A 24610-nucleotide genomic window follows, 5' to 3' on the forward strand; every position below is an offset into this window, starting at 1 on the left:
GTAAGATATGAGTAGATTATTAAGCTTCCTGAAAAGTTAGATTCAGAATTAAGGTTTGATTTTAGTGCTGCCTTGGGATATAATACGAAGTCAAGATTCAAGGTTTGCAAATATGATCATTGCTAATGGATGAGACTGACCGAAGGACCAACACAGTTGTAAACACCGGTGCTGACTGCGAGTCATGCTTGGTGATGCTTACACAGGTGGCATAATTGCTATGAGTTTTCAGAGACAAATTGCAGTATTTCCAAAATCACCTGAGGCCAGGGGAAACTGTGATTAGGTAGGATAAAGTTGCCTCAGGTGAAATCAACTATCAGCCAATAGAGCAAAGCATAGTGAAGGTAAAGCCAAAATAAAAATTTAAATTCCCGAACACCAGAATCCAGAATGTACATATGACTTTTTAATTACTTGCTTGGACTGAACAAAAAAAAAAATAGAAGTAAGAACTTGCATTTATGTGTCTGAAAAAATATTTGTTGAACACACACTCTGTCAAGTATTTATCCGAGATCAGAAACAAAAGCTGGGCTCTAATGGATCCTAAACCCTAGTGGGAGGAGGGGGAGACAGAAAGTAAACACAAAACAAAGCAGTATGTCATATATCTGGCAATAATAATTGCTGGGGAGTAAACAGGATGGGTAGGGGATAGGAAGGAGAGGAGTGATGCCATTCTAGGCAGGTTATTAAGAGCGAGCAGCACTAATAAGGTGTCACTGAGCAGCATCTGAATGGAGAGAGGACAAGATCTGGTGAATATTAGGGAGAGAGGATTCCAGGGAGAGATGTCAGCGGCAAAAGACCTGAGGTGGGAGTGAGCTGGGATGTTTGAGGAACAGCAGCAGGTGGCATGGCTGGAACAGCCAGAGGATGGAAAGAGGGAGCAGATGCAATTAGAGCAGGGAGTACAGAGGGTGGAGGTGGGTTGTTCAGTCGCCAAGTCGTGTCTGAACTCTTTGCAACCCCATGGACCGCAGCATGCCAGGCCTCCCTGGCCTTCACCATCTCCCAGAGCTTTCTCAAATTCATGTCCATTGAGTCAGTGATGCCATCCAACCATCTCATCCTCTGTCGCCCCCTTCTTCTCCTGCCCTCAACCTTTCCTAGCGTCAGGGTCTTTTCCAGTGAGTCGGCTCCTCACATCAGGTGGCCAAAGTATTGGAACTTTAGCATCAGTCCTTCCAATGAATATTCAGTGTTGATTTCCTCTAATATTGACTGGTTTATTCTCCTTGCAGTCCAAGGGACTCTCAAGAGTCTTCTCCAGCACCACAATTCGAAAGCATCAGTTCATCAGCACTCAGCCTTCTTTATAGCCTAGTTCTCACATCCATACATAACTATAAGGAAAAAACATAGATTTGACTGTGTGGACCTTTGTTGGCCAAGTGATGTCTCTGCTTTTTAATATACCATCTAGGTTTGTCGTAGCTTTCCCTCCATGGAATAGGCAGAACCCTTATTATAAAGGGTTTGGAGACTGGGTTTGACATTGAGGCAGCAAAGAGCTACTGAAGAAAGCAGTTTTGTGGAAACTCCCCCTAGGAGAGTGAGAGGATGTGCTCAGCGTGAGCACAGCTGGAATAAGGAGATGCAGAGGAGACTAAGGCGATGCTCCAGATTAGGGGGAAGTCATAGAAAGGGGAGGAAGGAAGCAGGGAGGGACTTGGGAGAGATGGAGGAGCAAGAATGATGGAGTTGATGGGAGACAAGGAGAAAGTACACGGACTCTGATCTCCATCCTAAGAGATGAAATAACCCTCTGCCTTCTAGGGAGATGGGAGTGGGACGTGGAGAATGTCTGGAGGGAAGATTGTGTCTTCCACTTGGACACAGGGTGTTGACTTGCATTGAAGAGTCAGCAATAGTTTTGTGGCTACTTTGAAGATTTGTCTAAAATCAACAGGTAAAAATAATTATCAGTGTAAGTTCAGCAAACGCCCCTGGTGTCAAGCTAAGAGCAGGAGGTGGAGCAGAGGTAGGAAAGACAGTGCCGTTGCTCTCAGGGGTTTACATTCAGCAAACAGTGAACAAGCAGGCAAATGATGTAATTGCAGTAGTGACGGACGGTGTAATTCAGTGAAAGCCGGGTGCTCAGAAAGAGCATAGTAGAGGCCCCAGCTTTTAATGGATGATCCAAGACATCATCTCTGAGGACATGACTTTTAAGCTGAAGCCTGAAGAAAGCCAAGCACAGCCAGGGAAGGGGTGACTGGCTCCAGGTGGACATAACAACAGGACTAAAGCCCGGTGACAAGCGAGAGGTTAGCAATAGAGAAATAGAGAAAGGTATTATTCTTAATATAAGGTGGGACAATGAGTCCAGGCAGGTTATAAGGAAAATTGACAATTAAAATGAGAGAGGCAGGTGGCTTTGCTAAGTTTGGAGTTTATTCCCTAATGGGCATCTTAATAAAATTACTTGTCCAGAGCTCCAAGGCAACAGTAACCAAAAAATGCATCTGAATGTTGTGTGACTTGGTACCTTCATTATAATCAAGCTGAAATCAGTTGCCTTGCTGGGGGGGGGAGGGGAATTGACTAATTGACATGATGTGAAGGTCTTTGAAGAATCTCATTTAATATCACCAGGTTAATCAGCAGACTAATAAAACAAGTTTTAGTTAAATAGTTACAAGAAAACAATTCTTCTGTGCTCTGGTGTCAATTCTTTTGTTGTCAAGGGGAGAAAAAAAGGAGGGCAAATTTTAGAGGTTTTGCTGTTTGAATAAGCATCACTTTTACCCACTTGAAAAATATGACACATTATTGTTACTGAATTTGTGTCATCTCACTGTTTTTCTGTGAGATCGGAGGACTTTGAATTTGAGCCACTTTTATTAACTGCTGTGCTGTCAAGAAAGGCTTTAGCATCTTAGCTCCCCGGGAGAGGGGCCCAGTAATGGATGGATAATGAGTGACTCTGCGGGTTTGGTACCTTGTGAACAAGAAAGGCATTCTGCCTCCGCTGAACAGCAGGTGTGATCTGTGACCTCGGGTTGCCCGTTATATAAGCAGTGACTTACTCTGCTGTTAAAGGATGCCCATGTTTTTCAGATAGTAGCACAGTACTGTCTTGAGAGTATATGACAGGGTTAAAGGTCAAGGCTAATTATTTTAATGTCATCAGTTTTTATTTTAACTTGTTAAATAGTAGAGAAGACAGGATTAGTTCAAGAAGCCTTGGCATTAAGGCTTATCCTTCCCTCTTATTCTTCTTGAGACTCCCCTGATAATGTCTGGAGATGAGGAAGCCAGCCTGAGACCTTCTCAGAGGCGTGTTTATGTGGGGTTGATTCAGGCTAACACCTGCTGGGAGAAACACTGAGGCATTATAGCGATCGCAGCTATTCATCAATATCAGCCCAATCATCACAGCTTTCATTTTCTCCTCTTTGTAAATTTCTTTGATTTTTTTTTACCACAAATATGTTCAAGACCCCTGCTGTCTTATAGAATCTGCACTTGCTTCTGGTTGGTCCAGATGCTTCTGGTTGGACCAGTCCCCATGGAAGCCCACTCATGGGGCTCCCCTGTTTTGTTCATTCATGTCTGCTTCCTTAGGTCTTCATTACCTTGGCCTCGTAAAGTCTGATTATTTGAAACATGACACTGCCCTTCAGGTTCATCAGTAACCTACTAAGCCTTGATGTTGATCAAGCTTTCCCCTTCCCCTTGCTGGGACAGCCAGTCCTCATCTACCTGCTATAAATGCTAGGAGCTGGAAGTACAGAAGCGATGTCCAGATGGAGCATCCTATCTGCAGGGGGGCCGAGTGTAGAAAACAGCCAAACCCAGCAGGATTGAGTGTAGTCACACAGGTCTATAGAGAGTGGCTTAACACAAGATTGTTTTTGTTTAGTTGCTAAGTCATATCCAACCCTTCGTGACCCCACGGACACCAGGCTTCCCTGTCCCTTCCCTATCTCCTGGAGTTGGCTCAGACTCATGCCCATTGAAAACTCTGACTTCTCATTACTAAGAAAACTGAAGTGCAGATATCATGAAAACACTCATAACCACTTCTCCAACCACACATTCTGCTTCTCACACTGACCCCACCAGTCTAACTGATTGCCCCATGGTTCCTGAAATGAACCATGGGTTTCCCTCATGGCTCAGCTGGTAACGAATCCACCTGCAATGCAGGAGACCTGGGTTCGATCCCTGGCTTGGGAAGATCCCCTGGAGAAAGGAATGGCTACCCACTCCAGTATTCTGGCCTGGAGAATTCCATGGACTGTATAGTCCACGGGGTTGCAAAGAGTTGGACACGCCTGAGCCACTTTCACTTTCCTGAAACGAGGTAGATGTTTCTTAGCGTCACACCTTAGCCCAGCCATTCAGATTCTGAAAGGCTCGTGTCCTCTTGACAGTTTTCTAGAACCTACCTGTCCTTAAAAGCTGCAGTAAGATCTGTGTCTTCACAGAGGCTCACCAATGTACCTTAATCCTTGGTAATCACTCCCTTCTGCAAAATCCCTCAGGACCCATTGTCTGAACCACTCCTATGAAGTTTAATGTGCATTTTTTTGCCTTATTCTGTGTGCCCTGTCAGAAATCAAGGCACAAGGCTGTCATAATTATTGTTGCTGTTTTCTTGTCGGATTCTTTATAGCCACATGGACTGTAGCCTGCCAGGCTCCTCGTCCTCCACCGTCTCCCGGAGTTTGCTCAGGTTCATATCCAGTGAGTCGGTGATGCCATCCAACCAGCTCATCCTCTGCCACCCTTCTCCTTCCGCCTCCAATCTTTCCTGGCATCAGCGTCTTTTCCAATGAGATGCTTGTTTTATATTTAAAAATAAAATGAAAATTAATAAAATCAAGGCACAGCCTGTCGAGACAGTCCATATAAATAATAGGCCGAGGGAAGGCATGTTTTATCAAATAACTACAGTATTTAATGGAGAATTAAAATAAAAGGAGCAGCCAGCACGCATACAAATTATTGTTCCTGGGATTCCGTTAATTCCTTCTTCATTTGCCCTATAAAGAGGAAAAGAAATGTTGAAATAATTGGCCACAGTTTTTCCAGGAAAAAAGACTCAAATAGTGCTTTCTTGCATCCTGAAAGCAGCATGTGGTTCCATTCAATCACGTCGGTATTATTAATCACATTTGTTACGGGGGCGATGGTTCAAAGGGATTAACCAGAGCTGCTGAGGGCACGTGAAGCCCCGAGACCCTTATAGAAATCGAGGCCAAGTTAACTTAGAGTGAGTTGGTCTATTCTGTTCCCTTTAATACTGCTCAGAATTACAAACTCCCATCTAATCTGCCACTTCAATTCCATTCAAATTAACAAAATCTAATTCATTTGAATAGGATTCAAAGTGATTTGATTCAACTCAATCAAATTCTGCTCAGTGGAATCAGTCCTTGATTGAAATCTATTAAGTTCAATTCAATAAAATAAATTTAAATATTATGCAGTGAAATTAATTTTTAATTGATTAGCATTTCAGTTCAGGTCCATCTTGATCTGAACTTCAATTCTCCATTTCTAAATTTGGTCCCTATTCAAATTAATAAAATACAGTAAAATCTGATGTAATTCTGAAAGATGCAACATGAAGCTAATCAGCTTCATTCATTTCTATTCAGCCCTAATCAAATGAGTTTAGTGACATTCAATCACAGAGAGATAAAATGTTCACCTTTAATGCCAAATTGAATGTTTATATTATAACTTCAAAATTATAAGTTTCCCAACTTCACATCACTGTCTGCAGTATGAACTCCACAGGACATTTCTGGATTCATTCTTTGTTTTGTCTTTTTCTTAACACAGAACAACTTAGAACTAGATGGTTGAGAATCAAAAAATAACATTGTTGTCTGGTTTAGCAAAGTGATTTCACCAAAGTTATAGGTGACTAATTGATAGGCTCTTGTGCCTATGAAAATGCCAAGATGCATGATTTTTTATTTTATTTTTAAAGCTCTTACTCTAAATAGTAAAATAAAGGCATTCAGACTCAGGATTGTGGTTATGAAATTGCAAAAAAAAAAAAAAGTAAAAGGGGGGATTATAGTGACTGAATTATTCAGAGAAAAAATAATTGTAAATTTTAAATGGAGGTGTTGCTGTGATCAGTACTATTATGACTTCATCAGATTGAAGCTAGAAAACAGGTCCTGGACTGGTGCGCCAAGGGGACAATTATTCTGTGACCTGAAGCCTCTCTGTCATTTCCCCAGGTCAATGTGTGGATAAAGATAAGGATCACCAGGACATTAGTGACAGGGTCTCAGGATTTTCCGCTGAGATTCTCATTCTGTAGGCCAGGAAATCTGTATGGTTCACAAGAGCCTGAGATGAATCTTATTTTAGCTCAGTTGAAAACCCTTCCCTATACCAATTTCTCACTAGAGGGAAAAATCTCAGAAGCAGTCATTCCATGACATCCCCTCCAAGCCCTCTCTTTATCTGAGGATCCTGAGACGGGCTGCCTTGATCCAGTGCCTGGAAGTGATTGCATTAAGGACCAATTTCACATGGTGAAGAAGAGAGGCTTCCTGCATTTAAGCCCCAGAACTCAGAACTAGTGGCCTGTTCCTCCTTCCAGTGCTGGGGTCAAGGACAGCTGTCAGCATCATCTTTAGGGCTCTGCAACCCTTGGGCTGTGCACACTTCTTACTGAAGGAGAAAGGGATTCTGGCCTGCTCGATCTTTCAAGTTACAACTATCAGATTATTTGGAGAGCTCTGTAGTAGCAGCTATAACACCTCCAAATTTCCTCTCTGCTCCAAGCCTAATCTGGAGCTTAGGGTAAGGACTCTTTTATCTTCCTTCTTCTCTAGGTCATTTGCATTGGGAGGAAGGTTCTCACAAATACCAAAATGTTTTGCACCTACAGTCTAGAATTATACCAATTAAGGTTGTCTTTACTTGAGAAAATGGGCTTCCCTGGTGGCTGAGAGGTTAAAGCATCTGCCTGCAATGTGGGAGACCCGGGTTTGATCCCTGAATCGGGAAGATCCCCTGGAGAAGGAAATGGCAACCCACTCCAGTATTCTTGCCTGGAGAATCCCATGGACGGAGGAGCCTGGTAGTCTACAGTCCACGGGGTCGCAAAGAGTCGGACATGACTGAGCGATTTCATTCTACTTGAGAAGGCTTTCTTATCTCTCCTAGCTATTCTTTGGAACTCTGCATTCAGATGGGTACCTCTTTCCCTTTCTCCTTTGCCTTTTGCTTCTCCTCTTCTCTCAGCTATTTGTAAGGCTTTCTCAGACAACCATTTTGCCTTTTTGCATTTCTTTTTCTTGGGGATGGTCTTGATCCCTGCCTCCTTCCTATACAGTGTTATGAATCTCCATCCATAGTTCTTCAGGCACTCTATCAGATCTAATCCCTTGACTCTATTTATCACTTTCACTGTATAAGGGATTTGATTTAGATCATACCTAAATGGCCTAGTGGTTTTCCCTATGTTCTTCAAGATAAGTCTGAATTTGGCAATAAGGAGTTCATGATCTGAGCCAGAGTCAGCTCCCAGTCTCGTTTTTTGCTGACTATATGCATCTTCTCTATTTTGGCTGCAAAGAATATAATCAATCTGATTTCTGTATTGACCAACTGGTGATGTCCATGTGTAGAGTCTTCTCTTGTGTTGTTGGAAGAGGGTGTTTGCTATGACCAGTGCATTGTCTTGGCAAAACTCTGTTAGCCTTTGCCCTGCTTCATTTTGTACTCCAAGGCCAAACCTGCCTGTCATTCCAGGTTATCTCTTAACTTGCTACTTTTGCATTCCAATACCCTATGATGAAAAGGACTTTTTTTTTTCTTTTTGTATTAATTGTAGAAGGTCTTGTAGGTCATCATAGAACCGTTCAACTTCAGCTTATTCAGCACCAGTGGTTGGGACATAGTCTTGGATTACTATGATTACTTAATAAGCATATTGTCACCATGGATTATCATAGTCTGATTCGAGTGTTCAGTTGAAATTTGTTGATCAAGTATAGGAAAAAATGACTGGGTTGTGCTGTGGTAAGAATGGAAGTGTATTGGGAGATTTTTCAGAGTATGAGTCTCTTTAGAATGAGATCTTGAACCATAAGGGTCTTCAAACAGCCAAAATAATCCAGATAGTTTGAGCCCAGGGCGCGCAGTAAAGGAGCTGCCAGCAGGGGATGCTAAGCAGAGCTCTGTTTCCTCTGCTAAAAAGCCCCCTGTGATTCTTTAATGTACTTTGTAGATAAGCAGATAGTAGGAGATAAAATAAGGCTAGGTTTCATCAAGCTCCAAATAGGCTTTTAAGTTTTCATTTTGGAAAAATAAACCTTTCTGGTATTGTTTTTAACATTCTGTGGGAATGGATGGAATGGAGCTAATTAAATGCCCAGTGACGGTGCTGGGTCTTATCGTAGCTACGTATACTGTTTCTGTGAGTAGATTATCAGGTTATTCTGCGTGACTCCGGGGTTCTAAAGAATGCGCTGAAAGTCACAGGTACGCGCCACATTTGTGTCAAGCGGTCCCCATGCATTTGCCCTTGTGTTTCTGAAACAACTTGTTATTGGAGAAAATAACAGAGATCTATTGGCTTTAAATTTGAGGAAAACAAGTTGCCTCTTCTCTTTCTCTCTTCTTCAGTCATCCAACCCGTAATGAATCCTCAACATAATAAAACTTGGTCTTCAGTGAGTACAAAGTGCCCTGATCACATTTAATTCACTCCATATCTTGCTGTCTTAATACAATATCTCTCACTTTCATAATTTAGCTTCTAGTTAACCTCAAATATGGTTTATCAGTACATAATCTTGTTGCAAGGGTTACTCCTACTCAATGTAGTTAGCAAAAATCTTCATATACCAAGGTCAGAGAAATTCTTGAACTCTTAGCACCGGGTAATTAAATTGTTTCTTTTCTCACCACTTCTTACTCTTGTCTTTTAAAAAGTCTTTCCTTTTTTGTCGCCTTTAACTTCTTTCCCCCAAAGCCAATTAACAGGTAAATAATGATCTGTAAAGCAAAATAGCACTTCATTAGCCTAGCACTGAAATAAGGCAGTTCTTTGCTCAACACAAGTTGAACCATTCTCTTCTCACTGAATATAAAATATATGCCAAGTTAATAAATTATAATGATTTGACTTAACCAAATTAGCCAGTGCTAGTAACAAAGGGTACAACTTGATTTTTCTCTGGAATGTGTTGTTCTTGTTGGCATTCATCTGTTCCGGGGATATGTGAAAACAGCTAAGTAAAACATTTTGTACTGCACTTAACTTATTTTCCTAGGAAGGAGAACAGAATAACATTGATTTTGCACCACCCTAACTGGGAACATTAGCTATGTAAGACAAAAGTGACTTGAGTAAAAGGTAGGGGATGGGGCGAAAGAGCTGGGAAATTGAACTCCTCTCCCTGATCACTCGTGTGCTCCTTGCACAGAACACGAGAAGCATGATCACTGCTGATCGTCTTCTTGGCTTGCATCCTGATGTCTATCGAGAGTCCCTCCCTGCAGGACCTGAGGCCTGCCATGTGAGGTTGGTTCAGAGCCTGGGTCCCAAGCAGAGCATGGGGCTCCCGCTAGGACACCCAGGGCCCAGACACCTTGACAGTGTGACTCCCTCTCCTGGGCTTCCTGATACTCCCTGTAGGTGTGGTGGGAACCAGCTAGGTCTTTCTCTGCTTCCCCTAGAGAGCATTTCTCAGAGTTCCATGCTAAAGGAGCAGCTGATGATAATGGTTGCTCCCTCGACTGATGTCCTGATTTCATAAAGAATCCTGAGCCACACAGCTTCTCTGGTTCGTGCAATTTATCATCACTCTCTGTGACAAGAATATGACTGTGGTAGGTTGTTTCTACTGGTGCCTGGAAGGAACGATTGGAAATTGAACTGATGTTCTGAGATAGACATTCTTTTATCGCCTATTTGATGTACAGGCAGGACAAGGGTGTTTCCTGCCGGGTAACCCATTGACTTCAGTTCTTCAGGTGTTCTGATTGTTTCTTCCCCTCCACCATGTAGGTTAGTATCCCCTAATTTCCAAAAGCACTGAGAGTAGGTGAAATTTCTTCTAAGAGAAAGAATTCAGCATTAGGTAAGCTGGAAAAGGTGCAGTGTGATGACGAGAGGGGATAATCAGTCTAGGTCATGTTCTGCACTTTCAGTGACAGATTGAGGCCTGCAAGGCCCCAGGGTCCTTTGCAATGTCAGCATGGCACCATCTACCTTTGTCCACTTCCTATAACACGGCCAGGGATGGACTCACCAGAAACCTAACACATCTTACTAACCCAGTGACCTGGCTCAGGTTATATTGTTTCCATAAATGCAATTTTGAAGCATTATTTTTTTAAACTCTTGACTGCATCAAAAGAAAAGAAGAGTAGTTTATTATCGGCCAAAGTTCCAATATTAAAAAAATCAGGAATTGGGTATGATCCTCTGCTCTGATGGAAAGAGAAGGGAAAAGCAAGACCAGTTCAGTTCAGTTCAGTCGCTCATTTCAGTCGTGTCCGACTCTTTGTGACCCCATGAACCGCAGCACGCCAGGCCTCCCTGTCCATCACCAACTCCTGGAGTTTACTCAGACTCATGTCCATCAAGTCAGTGATGCCATCCAACCATCTCATCCTCTGTCGTCCCCTTCTCCTCCTGCCCCCAATCCCTCCCAGCATCAGGGTCTTTTCCAATGAGTCAACTCTTCGCATGAGGTGGCCAAAGCATTGGAGTTTCAGCTTCACCATCAGTCCTTCCAATGAACACTCAGGACTGATCTCCTTCAGAATGGACTGGTTGGATCTCCTTGCAGTCCAAGGGACTCTCAAGAGTCTTCTCCAACTCCACAGTTCAAAAGCATCAATTCTTCAGCTCTTAGCTTTCTTTATAGTCCAACTCTCACATCCATACATGACCACTGGAAAAACCATAGCCTTGACTAGATGGACCTTTGTTGACAAAGTAATGTCTCTGCTTTTGAATATGCTGTCTAGGTTGGTCATAACTTTCCTTCCAAGGAGTAAGCATCTTTTAATTTCATGGCTGCAATCACCATTTGCAGTGATTTTGGAGCCCAGAAAAATAAAGTCAACCACTGTTTCCACTGTTTCCCCATCTATTTCCCATGAAGTGATGGGACCAGATGCCATGATCTTCGTTCTCTGAATGTTGAGCTTTAAGCCAACTTTTTCACTCTCCTCTTTCACTTTCATCAAGAGGCTTTTCAGCTCCTCTTCACTTTCTGCCATAAGGGTGGTGTCATCTGCATATCTGAGGTTATTGATATTTCTCCTGGCAATCTTGGTTCCAGCTTGTGCTTCCTCCAGCCCAGCGTTTCTCATGATGTACTCTGCATAGAAGTTAAATAAGCAGGGTGACAATATACAGCCTTGATGTTCTCCTTTTATATTTTGGAACCAGTGTGTTGTTCCATGTCCAGTTCTAACTGTCACTTCCTGACCTGCATACAGGTTTCTCAAGAGGCAGGTCAGGTGGTCTGGTATTCCCATCTCTTTCAGAATTTCCCACAGTTTATTGTGATCCACACAGTCAAAGGCTTTGGCATAGTCAGTAAAGCAGAAATAGATGTTTTTACGGAAGTAAGACAGCTTGGCTGTAAAAAGAAAACTCAGCCCCCTATACACTGGGACAGGACCCAGCAGGATGGGAGGCAGGGTTTCAGAATGGAAGAGCTGGCTTCTTCTCCCTTCAGAGCATGGTGCTGAAACCACCCTATCCACTACTGGCCAGATCAAGTCTAATGTATTTCTTAAAATCAAGGGCCAAAAATGATCTGGCAAAGGGAAAAATAGTTAACTTTTCCAAATTAAGTCAATGCAACTGGAAAATCTGGAAATTTGTATGATATTAGAGAATACCTGAATAACTCTTTTCCAAGTTCAGAGATTTTACTCCATTCATTGCAACAAGCCTGAACTCTCAGTACAGTTTTATAACTTCAAATCACCTACCTCTAAATTTAAAAAAGCAAACATGAAGAACTATTGGCATCTCTGAGAAGATGGAGCAGCAGTTTTTACATGGTTCCAATATGGCTCTTTCTTCCTTTATTGTGTCACTTGCTTAGGTGCCGTTGACTGTTCAGGGGTCCCAGCCTCTGGGATCCAGTGTCAGATTTCTGTCATTATGTACTATGGGCTTCCCTAGTAGCTCAGACAGTAAAGCATCCACCTACAATGCAGGAGACCCAGGTTTGACCCCTGGATCTGGAAGATCCCCTGGAGAGGGAAATGGCAACCCACTCTAGTATCCTTGCCTGGACAATCCCATGCACAGAGGAGCCTGGCAGGCTACAGTCCATGGGATTGCAAAGAGTCGGACTCGACTGAACAACTAACACACATGTAGTCATAGCAGAAATAAAGTACGCAAGAAATGTAATGCACTTTTGTCATCCCCAAAGCATCCCCCTCCAACCCCGATCCGTGGAAAGGTCATTTTCCATGAAACCAGTCCCTGGCACCAGAAATTTGGGGCACCTCTGGTTTAGATGATAGCTTACAGAGTACAAAATGTTTTATTTCTAAGCACAAGCACATGCACAGATGTGTGCTTGAGACAAGTGTGCTCCTGACATGCTGAGAGGGTGGTGAGTGATTAGAATGGGATTTTAGCTGCACACATGGAGATTTTAACTGCTGAGTGCAAGTTTACTGGCCGCACGGCCTCCACCAGATTCTGTTCAGTCCCCAGCCTCCTGCAAGGGCAGCTTTCTCTTTCCTTCCCTTCTCTGCCTGCTGCTGCCTAGCCACTTCTTCCCATCATTCCCCTGAAACCCCTCTCAACAAACACCGTCTAGCTGTCAAATTAAAAGGGAAAGTTAAAACCTTCATCTTAATGAACTCCACTATGAAATCTGCCGATGCCGACCACACCGCTCTTCTGGAAACTCTTTGCTTGTTTCTCCTCCACCCTCTTGGACTGTCTTCTTTCTTGCTCTCCACCATAGCCAGCTCCTCCTCTTTTCTGCTCTCTAAATGCTGCTGGAATCCAAAAGATTCCAGTGACTTCTCTCCTGCTGCCAGTGATTTAGGCTGATGGCTCCTAAAAGGGGATTTTCAGCCCAGAGCATGCTCCTGAGACCCAGTCTCTGAGAGCCAGTTGCCCACTTCATGTATGAGGGTGTCATCCTTTCTTCTTCATTCTCTAGATTTCTCATCGTCTTCCCTGTGATCTACTGGATGGTGAAGCACATCACCATCCTCTTAGTCACCTGAGCCGGAAATTTGGGATTAACCCACACACTGTCTCCCCACCCAAGTCCCAATAGTCCCAAGCCAGTTGTACCTCCTTCATCGCTTTGCATGTTCTCTTCCTCTCCATTTTCACTGCGATCGTATTATTTCTCTTTGGTATTAACACAGAAGCATCACATCTGGCCTCCGTGACTCCATCCCCCGAAATCTGCCTTTCATCTCACTGCAGATCTTTACAAACACAAGCATGACCACGAACACGCCCTGCTTAAAATATCCAATGGTTTCCCATTAGTTTCAGAATGAAGTTCCGCTTTCTTAAAAAGGAGGACATCAACACTGAAAAGCAGGAATAAACCAATGCAAAATAGCTTATTTGGACAAAGTTTGTTGTGCTCTGGACCTCACCCACTGTCTGATGCGACCTACACCTCCTTCTCTCTCAGATTGATCTCTTCAGCCCTATTCCGCCATCAGTGAACATGTGTGCTCTGTATAGAACTTAACCATTCTTTCTCCTTTGCGTACCAGTCCTTGTCTTACTTACATCCTTATTCACCTGGGTAACCTAACCATCAAGACGTAGCTCCAGTAGGTTACCTCTTCTAGGAAACTTCCTTTCCTGACTTCCTGTCCTCACCTACTCTCCATAATTAAATCTCACACTCAGTCTGTATCTTTTCCTCCATTTTCCTGCTGAGTTTCTTATGATGTTTGACACATAAAGGAAACGCAATAGGATGTCTGACGAGTGAATGAATGGGTGAGTATTAGGCCAAATAATAACGCGAAATAGGATGGTATAATGAGCATTGTTCACTGTCTTATGAGGAAAAGTGTCAAACTTCCAGTCTGGGAGCTGCTGTGCTGTGTAATTGAAAGACTCACTTAAGCTCTCTGTACCTGGGTTGCTTACTTATAAAATAAGGTCATGCTAAGGCATGATGAACGTCCACATTAGCTCTGCTAGTCCGTAATCCCATGACTGCGCTTCCATAGAGAAGCGCAAGCGGCCACGGACCCAGCTGTATGTTAGAGAACTGATGTGGGACGCACACACCCTCCTACGTTGTGGGTGGGCCCCATCTGGGCAGCCACTTTACAGAACTGGCTTCTTAACTCCTGAAGCTTGAATGTAAAATCTTTCAGAGGAAGAGGTGTTAAGCTTGAGCTTACCGTTCCCTCTGAAGTTTCTTATTACATTTCCCTCTTATTGAAATGCCCTGACTTCTAAGCGGGCTGAGTGGTGTTCAGGGTTTCAGCGAGCCGTGCGGCCCCTGGACTGGGGGGATGTCACTGTGGCGTGGCGGTGACTGGGTGCAGGTCCCATCTGAGTGCGCTTTTCTCCTTTCTTGTAGATGGAAGCCCTTACACCTGGTGGGTTGGCAAAGCCAACGAGAAGCACTACTACTGGGGAGGCTCTGGGCCTGGAATTCAGAAATGTGCCTGCGGCATCGAGCGCAACTGCACGGACCCCAAATACTACTGCAACTGTGACGCGGATTACAAGCAGTGGTGAGTGCGGGGGCCCAGCGTGCGAGCTCCCTTCCCAGCCTGCCTGGAGGCCAGACTAATTAGATGGGAGAGAAAGTGTGAAAAGTGCTGAAATAATAAGAGACTGGGTTAGAAAGGTTCGGGACTAACCCAGCTGACAAATGTCAGGAACGTTCTGAAAACTATAAAAGCCGAAAGAGGTCAGGGCTACAAGGGTATGCATTTAGAAATAGAAGAACACATAATTGATGTATTCATATTTTATTCAGAGAGGAAAATAATGAGGCATGTAGTAGACAGTGATTTGCATTATAAAATGTGCTTTGTGACAATACAGGGGGTGGCCGCGGGCAGGGAGCCGTGTGCAGGCGTGTGAGAGCACAGCGGCCTCTACGGTGAGTGCTCCCACCTCCCACAGTGTTTGCTTTGAGGAGCTGGATGAGAAAAAAAAAAAAAAAGACAGAGGTGGGAAAAGAAAGGGAAGATTGTGCTCTGCTCGCGTCTTCAGCAACAGTGCTTGCGGTCTGGTTTTCTTTCATGCCTTGAACTGTTTATAACTCTGATACAAATCAGTTCAAAGAAGATCTATTTGGGGTTTCTTTCATCCCTCTGCTGGCTTTTGTCCTGCTTCACAGCGAATGGCTGTGTCTGTGTCCGTAATAGATAAAGATAAATCAGCTGTCATTCTGTGGGGGAAAAGGCCCCAGAAGTTTTGAGTGGAAAATGTGAGCCTGAGTCCGGTTCTTCCCGTAAAGCTCACATCTTGCAACAGCTTCTGTTTCTGACATGGAAGAGGCGGCTGTGCTCCATCCCCGCCTCTGGGTGGCAGCAGAGAGCACAGCCCCCGAATTTCTTCATGTGACTGATCACAGTTGCCTACAGTCGCCCCGGTTTTAATCGATGCTAACTACATAGAGGACAGTTTACAAGATAAGTTCATCCTACCAGTCAACTGAAAACTAGTTCTGCATGTAAAGTTGTATGTTTGTCAGGGTGGATGCCTACCTATTTTCCAAAAGCCATTTTTTTTCTTTTAAGTAAATGATATTACAGAGGCTATACATTTCAGTGGCTTAGAATTTCCGTGCATGTGTATAAATAGCTATCATTACTCTTTAACTGTGGTTTCTGGTCAAGAGGAAATAATGATATATTCACTCTTTGATTTTGTCTGAAAGCTGTGTCTCCAAGCACATGCACACACATTGACACACTATAGAAAGACTACAAGTCAGGAAAATGAAATCAGAAAGACCCCGCCTTCGAAGGTGACTTTTCAGCCAGGCCTCGGTTCAGTCAGTCCTTCCCTCATATTTATATCACTGGAGCTCTTGTGCCAGGGAGTCTTCTAGGTTCTGGGAATAAAACAGAGACTGGCGGTGACAAGAACCCCTTCTCTGACCTATGTTCTTGTCACTTCTTACTAGTCGTGTGTTTGTAAGTAGGTTCTGAGGGTTCACTCAGATTCATTTGTCTGCCCAGCTTTGACTCACAGAGCCTTCGGGAAGCAGACTTTGGTGCAGCCTCCCAGACCAGAAGGGAGAGTGCTGTTCCCCGATGGTTCATTGTTCAAGCAACCCACACTGTTCAATGGTTTTGTCCTGCCGTGGAGGGGAGTTGAGATATTCACAAGGAAAAGGGAGATCTAGCGGGGGAATCCAAGGGAAATTGGGTTTTGTCAGATGTCATCCCAAGGGCTCGGGACACAGTGACTAACAGAGCATGCTCTTTGTCCTCAAGGACTCTGAAACTAGTTGGGGAAACACACACACACAGAGACAACATAATACAACCAGCGCTCTGATGAAGACATTGCAGGGTCCGACAAAGCCAGTGCAAGGAAACTGAAGTCCAACTGAGGAGAGTGGAGAGGAGCCAGGACAGTCCTTGTGAGTCCGGGATGCTTGGAAGAGAGCTAAGAGTTTGCAGGGCATGCTCTCCCTTGCAAGACTGACTTGGAGGAGAGGCAGGAGTGAGGACAGCTGGTTTGAGGAGCCATCAGGGCTGAAGATCTTGGGTGTAACGTGGAGAAGAAAGGAGAAGGCTCAGTGAGGCTGAGCAGCTAGGCAGCAAACACCAGAGCTGCGTTCTTTTCAGTGGGTGGTAGGCGATGGATTTACTGGCAGTGAGCCCTGTGGAGGTAACCTTGATGGCAAGGGTGGGAGAGGGGGGAAGAGATCCAGCGAAAGGAAGTCATGAGCGTTCCTGAAAGGCATTGAGGGCCAGACAGTGGAAACGGTGGAACATATGTGAGATATTCGAGAAGTGGCACCTCCAGGACTTGATAGTTATGACTATGTGAGAAGAAAGAGAGGGGTCTGGGTAGGCTCCCCACTGGGCACCTGGAAATGGTTAAATTCCTTACCAGGTAAGGGAATAACAGTTCAGCGGGTAGATGATGCGTTCAGCTTTGAAAATATTAAGTTTGAAGCTCCAGCATAACACTGTGTCTAAACCCAGAGAGCACCATTCCTGGGATCACTGGTAAGACATTCAGGCTTCAGAGCAATGCACTTCCAAGAACATACCTGAGTTCAAATCATCCATGAGAAGACACTCTAGACAGACCTGTTCAGCCTCACTCAGACACGTGCCTCTGCAAGCTCTTGATTAGATTGTAATTTTTCAGTTACTCAGGGACTTGCATACGGCTGATGTATTGTTTCCTTCGGGCTGAGTAGTAGCTAAGATATCCTCACCCTTTTGCTCCTATTAAGATGGTCTAATGTCTCATAGTAGGTGCACTGTATCTTGAGCAAACTGAAAAGTAAAAGCAATATGTTTACAATAAATAGCTACTGGAATGGTCTTTCCTATTCGGTACAAGAACGAAAGCTTTTGGTGATGGCTTCTTGGGCTTTGAATTCACCAGCACCTGGAAATGCTGTGGATGCTTTCAGTATTTCAGAATGAATAGATTTAGAAGTTCCTGGAAGCAGAAAACTTTATATCCAGGTCCAGATCTGCCACTTTGAGGGGAGGCTTTTAGCCATTCTCACATTTAGGTTTGTGGTCTGTATAATAGAACTGAATCTTGACTGGTAGACTATTGTGAGAGTTAAATAGAATGTGGAATGGGAAAATATTCTAATATTCTGTGAACTGTACGGCGTGGATATGTAGCTGATTGCAGTTCTTAGTTATGTAATTCTCATTGCAGTTCTTACCAGTTCCAAATGAATCTTAGGAAATGAAAATGGTACCAGGGAAAGAGGTCCCTGTGCTTTCTCGACCTGCCGTGTTGCAGGGCGCGAGACGAATTCCACAATACTTTGAGGCAATGACACAGAGCAGGCTTTGCCAGAGGAACTTACAAACCAGAGAGCATGAAGGCAAGAGAAAGCCTAGTCCGTTAACCCCATCGTCTCTCAGAGACATGATGAACCAGGCTCCTGTGCTGAGCACAGGGTTTCACAGAACTCCTGGCTTCTCCTACCTCACAGGGCAAGAATGAGAGCAGCTTGTCAGTGGAGCCATCAGATTCTTAGGGCACCAGGAAGGCTGAGCACACAGCCAGGGGTTTACTGCATTGTCTGGGGGTCATGCTAGAAGAGGGAGGAAGCCAGAACCCAGGTAGGAAGTAGACTCCTGCAGCCTCCTCCCCCTCTCCACGATGGGGAGAACCAGGGAGCACTTCCAGCTGGCTCACTGTCCAGGCTACGCAGAATGTGAGCTCCACGGTCACAGAGGACAGCCGAAAACTCAGGAAAAGCAGTCTGGTGCACACACCCATGTGAAATTCACACGTGTGAAACAACATCTGTAGTGATGTAAAAATAGAAGCTCCAATACTTTGGCCACCTGATGTGAAGAGCCGACTCACTGGAAAAGACCTGATGCTGGGAAAGATTGAAGGCAGGAGAAGGGGACGACAGAGGATCAGATGGTTGGATGGTATCACTGACTCAGTAGAATGAGTTTGAGCAAGCTCTGGGAGATAGTGAAGGACAGGGAAGCCTGGCGTGCTGCAGTCCATGGGGTCACGAAGAGTCAGACATGACTTGGCGACTGAACAACAACAAAAAATAATAAAAGGTTCTACTGAATCTCATGTTTTCAGGGTCTGTATCCATCTAAGAAAGTTGCTTCTACCAGTAATCTTACCTCAGCCAGACAAATCGTTTGATTAAACTGGACTAAGACCAAAGTGGGTACAAAGTTCTCCTTTGCCCTTTCCTCTGTGTGAGATCTAAGTCAGGGCCTTTCGCTTCTCTAAGTTTTCATATCTGCAAAATGTAGATAGTACTTCCCAATTGATGTCAAGTTCCTGGCAAAGTACTGTCATGAATGAACACTTAAAACTGCAGTAGGGAATGCTATTCTTATTACCTAAATGATGAATGGAACTCTAGCTGAAATCATTAAAAGCTGTCTTTTTTTAAATTGTATTGAAATATAGTTGATTTATAATGTCATGTTCATTTCTTCTGGACAGCAAAGTGATTCAGTTTCACAAAGTGACTCAGTTATACATATCTACATATCCATTTGTATATATATATGTGTGTATTTATATATGTATGTGTGTGTATATATACACACACACACACACACACCCCTTCATCTCTCCTTCCCTTGCACCCATAAGTCTGTTCTCCAGGTCTGTAGTCTGTTTTTGTTTCATCTGTTCAGGTCAGTCCAGTCGCTCAGTCGTGTCCGACTCTTTGCGACCCCATGAATCGCAGCACGCCAGGCCTCCCTGTTCATCACCAACTCCCAGAGTTCACTCAGACTCACGTCCATCAAGTCCGTGATGCCATCCAGCCATCTCATCCTCGGTCGTCCCCTTCTCCTCCTGCCCCCAATCCCTCCCAGCATCAGAGTCTTTTCCAATGAGTCAACTCTTCTCATGAGGTGGCCAAAGTACTGGAGTTTCAGCTTTAGCATCATTCCCTCCAAAGAAATCCCAGGGCTGATCTCCTTCAGAACGGACTGGTTGGATCTCCTTGGTGTCCAAGAGACTCTCAAGAGTCTTCTCCAACACCACAGTTCAAAAGCATCAATTCCTCGGTGCTCAGCCTTCTTCACAGTCCAACTCTCACATCCATACATGACCATAGGAAAAACCATAGCCTTGACTAGATGGACCTTAGTCGGCAAAGTAGTGTCTCTGCTTTTGAATATACTATCTAGGTTGGTTATAACTTTTCTTCCAAGGAATAAGCGTCTTTTAATTTCATGGCTGCAGTCACCATCTGCATTGATTTTGGAGCCCCCAAAAATAGTCTGCCACTCTTTCCACTGTTTCCCCATCTATTTCCTATGAAGTGATGGGACCAGATGCCATGATCTTTGTTTCATAGATAGGTTGATTTGTCTCACATGTAGGTTCCACATATAAATGTTATATGATATCTGTCTTTCTTTTCTGACTTACTTCGCTCCGTATGATCATCTCCAGGCCTATCCATACGGCTGCAAATGGCATCATTTCATTCTTCTTTACGGATAAGTAATATTCCATTGTGAGTCTGCACTATACCTTCTTTATCCATTCGTCTGTCTGTGGGCATTCAGATGGCCGCCACGTCTTAGCTATGGTAAACAGGGCTGCTGTGGACATCGGGCTGCGTGTATCTTTTTTCATTTGAGTTTGGTATGGGTATATGTCCAGGAGTAGGGCTGATGGAATCAGTAAAAATTTCCTAAAGCACAGATGCATAAATTGGGGCCCAGGAAAATTTTACTTCTAATTACACTGGAAATAAGAAATGGAGAGAAGACTAACACTCAGATTTCCAAACTTCCATGCCAGTGTTTTTCTACAATATCATGATCTAGGAAGACGACTAATGTTGTTCTTATCTTTTTTAATGATATATGAATTTAATGTTTTCACTAGTTATATGTAAGTTTTAAATTTAAAGCTTAAGCAATAGACCACATATTATCTGTTCTTTTTTAAAGGACTCTAAAGCTTAGATTAAGCATTTATTCTTATTTACTAGAGTAAAACACACAAAAATGAAGCTGAGATAAATTAGATCGTAGCTCTGAGCCTACTTCTATCTCACAGCAAAGTAGACAATGGGCTGCAAGAACTATAAGCATCTCAATAATTGCCTGATTATCTATGCCTTGAGAAGTTTTGCACAGTTATTTCAGAGATTGGATGTAATTTAACATTTATGATTTACTATTCACAGCAATAGTAAATATTCCCACCTACAGTGCCAGAATCCTAATTAAGCGCACCTGGTCTCAGCTAAGTGCCCACCACTGGGTAATTCCTGGCCTTGGACAGCCTGACTCAATGAGCTAATTCATCGTATCGGACACTAGTGACTCCAAAATGGAGCAGCAGGGAAGGCAGCCCGTTCGCTGCTCCAATGCCCGTATCGCACTGTACTTGTAGAATTTCTGGATAAGGGTTTCCTGGCCAAGGTGAGCATAGACATGGGAACACAGTCTTTGTGGTACAACTAGTAATCAGTTCTCACCTCAATAGGCTTCCCTGGTGGCTCAGGCGGTAGAGAATCTGCCTGTGATGCAGGAGACCTGGATGCTACCATCCTGGGTCAGGATGATTGCCCTGGAGAAGGAAATAGCTAACCTCTCCAGTATTCTTGCCTGGAGAATTCCATGGTAGAAAGGCCAGTCACATACTAACTGGCCGTGCCCTATTCCATGGGCCCTGAAAGGAACTGATGTGTCTGTAGAGCTTTTTCCTAGGCCAGAAATAACCCATGACAATGTTTATAGGCAGCAGAATCTCTTCATTTTTCCAAAGCCAGAAGCTTCACATACGATCGGCTCAGCTTATTATCCAATCATTAACAGCAAAATATTTGGAATGCTTTGAAGAGAAATCATTCTACATTTTTTCATCATTGATCATTTCATCTAATTTTCTCAGTAACATTTTTTCTGTGAAACATGTTCAGTTTTATTCAAAGTGAAATATTTGTATGTCATTCTCATCCCTCATGTTGTTCAACAATAACAATAATGAACATTTATTGAGTGCTAATTATGCACCACTGTTCCAAAGTGTTTAAATGTATCATGCCATTTAAACATCACATTGACCCAATGAGGAAAGGTGCTGTTTTTCCTCATTTTGCAAATGAGGCAATTAAACCCCAGAGAGCTTAAATTACTTCCACAAGGTCACACAGTTAACAAGAGGGATAGCAGAGATTCAGACCCAGGGCAAGCAAATTCCAGACTCATGCTTAGATGTTAACTAGCAAGATATAAAGTCTATAGAAATTTTAACATTTGTACTATATACTGTATGATTTCATTTCTTCCCATTTTTAAAACTGTGATAAAATATATGAAAAAATTTACTGTCTTACCAAATTTTTAAGTATAGTTCAGTGGTATTAAGTACATTCACTTTGTTGTACAACCAGTGCCACAATCCATCCCCAGAGGTCTGTCCATCTTGGACAATCAAAACTCTCTATTCATTATAGGAACTGGAGGAATCAACTTGCCTGACTTCAGGCTCTACTACAAAGCCACAGTCATCAAGACAGTATGGTACTGGCACAAAGACAGACATATAGATCAATGGAACAAAATAGAAAGCCCAGAGATAAATCCACACACATATGGACACCTTATCTTTGACAAAGGAGGCAAGAATATACAATGGAGTAAAGACAATCTCTTTAACAAGTGGTGCTGGGAAAACTGGTCAACCACTTGTAAAAGAATGAAACTAGATCACTTTCTAACACCGCACACAAAAATAAACTCAAAATGGATTAAAGATCTAAATGTAAGATCAGAAACTATAAAACTCCTAGAGGAGAACACAGGCAAAACACTCTCAGACATAAATCACAGCAGGATCCTCTATGATCCACCTCCCAGAATTCTGGAAATAAAAGCAAAAATAAACAAATGGGATCTAATTAAAATTAAAAGCTTCTGCACAACAAAGGAAAATATAAGCAAGGTGAAAAGACAGCCTTCCAAATGGGAGAAAATAATAGCAAATGAAGCAACTGACAAACAACTAATCTCAAAAATATACAAGCAACTTATGCAGCTCAATTCCAGAAAAATAAACAACCCAATCAAAAAATGGGCCAAAGAACTAAATAGACATTTCTCCAAAGAAGACATACGGATGGCTAACAAACGCATAAAAAGATGCTCAACATCACTCATTATTAGAGAAATGCAAATCAAAACCACAATGAGGTACCACTTCACACCAGTCAGAATGTCTGCGATCCAAAAATCTGCAAGCAATAAATGCTGGAGAGGGTGTGGAGAAAAGGGAACACTCCTACACTGTTGGTGGGAATGCAAACTAGTACAGCCACTATGGAGAACAGTGTGGAGATTCCTTAAAAAATTGCAAATAGAACTACCTTATGACCCAGCAATCCCACTGCTGGGCATACACACCGAGGAAACCAGAATTGAAAGAGACACATGTACCCCAATGTTCATCGCAGCACTGTGTATAATAGCCAGGACATGGAAGCAACCTAGATGTCCATCAGCAGATGAATGGATAAGAAAGCTGTGGTACATATACACAATGGAGTATTACTCAGCCATTAAAAAGAATTCATTTGAATCAGTTCTGATGAGATGGATGAAACTGGAGCCGATTATACAGAGTGAAGTAAGCCAGAAAGAAAAACACCAATACAGTATACTAACACATATATATGGAATTTAGGAAGATGGCAATGACGACCCTGTATGCAAGACAGGAAAAAAGACACAGATGTGTATAACGGACTTTTGGACTCAGAGGGAGAGGGAGAGGGTGGGATGATTTGGGAGAATGGCATTCTAACATGTATACTATCATGTAAGAATTAAATCGCCAGTCTATGTCTGATGCAGGATGCAGCATGCTTGGGGCTGGTGCATGGGGATGACCCAGAGAGATGTTATGGGGAGGGAGGTGGGAGGGGGGTTCATGTTTGGGAATGCATGTAAGAATTAAAGATTTTAAAATTTTAAAAAGAAAAAACTAAAGAAAAAAAAAACTCTCTATTCATTATAAAATAACTCCCCGTTCCTTCCTGCCCCAGCTGCTGGTAACCATCATTCTTCTTTCTGTCTCTATGAATCCCACTATTCTGGCACCTCATGTGAATGGAATCATACAGTCTTATTTCACTTAGCATAATGTCCCCAAGGTTCTTTCGTGCTGTTGTTCAGGCACTCAGTGGTGTCCAGCTCCTTGAGACCTCATGGACTTGTAGCATGCCAGCCTTCCCTACCCTTCACCATCTCCCGCACCTTGCTCAAACTCATGTCCATTCAGTCAGTGATGCCATCCAACCATCTCATCCTCTGTCGTCCCCTTCTCCTCCTGCCTTCAGTCTTTCCCAGCAACAGGGTCTTTTCCAGTGAGTTGGCTTTTTGCATCAGGTAGCCCAAGTACTGGAGCTTCAGCTTCAGCAGCAGTCCTTCCAATGAATATTCAGGATTGATTGCCTTTAGGACTGACTGGTTGGATCTCCTTGCAGTCCAAGGGACTCTCAAGAGTCTTCTCCAAGACCACAGTTCAAAAGCATCAATTCTTTGGCGCTCAGCTTTCTTTATGGTCCAACTCTCACATACATACATGACTGCTGTGTTGTTGCATGTATCAGGATCCCCTTTCTCTTTAAGTCTGAATACTATTTCTTTGCATGTGTATACCACATTCCGTCTTTCATCAGTAGACACATGGTTGGCTGTTGCTTCTTAGCAGTTCTCAGTAATGCTGCCATGAGCATGAGCGTATGATTTCAATTTTATTATCTACTTTTACTCATCTCTGTGCTGTTCTTTATTTGGTTTTTAGAAAATCTCATTTTGATTTTACTGTAAGAGCAATTTTATCATGAAAGTAGTGAAAGCGATGACAAAATAAATGTTTGAGGAGTATTTACCGGTGAAATGGAAAAGGAAATGGCATCCCACTCCAGTAGCATTGCCTGGAGAATCCCGTGGACAGAGG

The 24610-nt window shown here is 43.2% G+C and overlaps 1 protein-coding gene across 1 annotated transcript in view; it reads left to right on the forward strand.

Annotated features, from left to right (window-relative positions):
• Nucleotides 1–24610, forward strand: part of CNTNAP2 (contactin associated protein 2) — a 2336063-nt gene that overhangs the window by 1823125 nt on the left and 488328 nt on the right. The window contains exon 15 of the mRNA XM_069588655.1: nt 14550–14706. Within this exon, the coding sequence (XP_069444756.1) occupies nt 14550–14706 (157 nt within the window). The remainder of the gene's footprint in view (nt 1–14549; nt 14707–24610) is intronic.

This window comes from Ovis canadensis, chromosome 4, assembly GCF_042477335.2.
Source record: "Ovis canadensis isolate MfBH-ARS-UI-01 breed Bighorn chromosome 4, ARS-UI_OviCan_v2, whole genome shotgun sequence".
Taxonomy (NCBI): domain Eukaryota; kingdom Metazoa; phylum Chordata; class Mammalia; order Artiodactyla; family Bovidae; genus Ovis; species Ovis canadensis.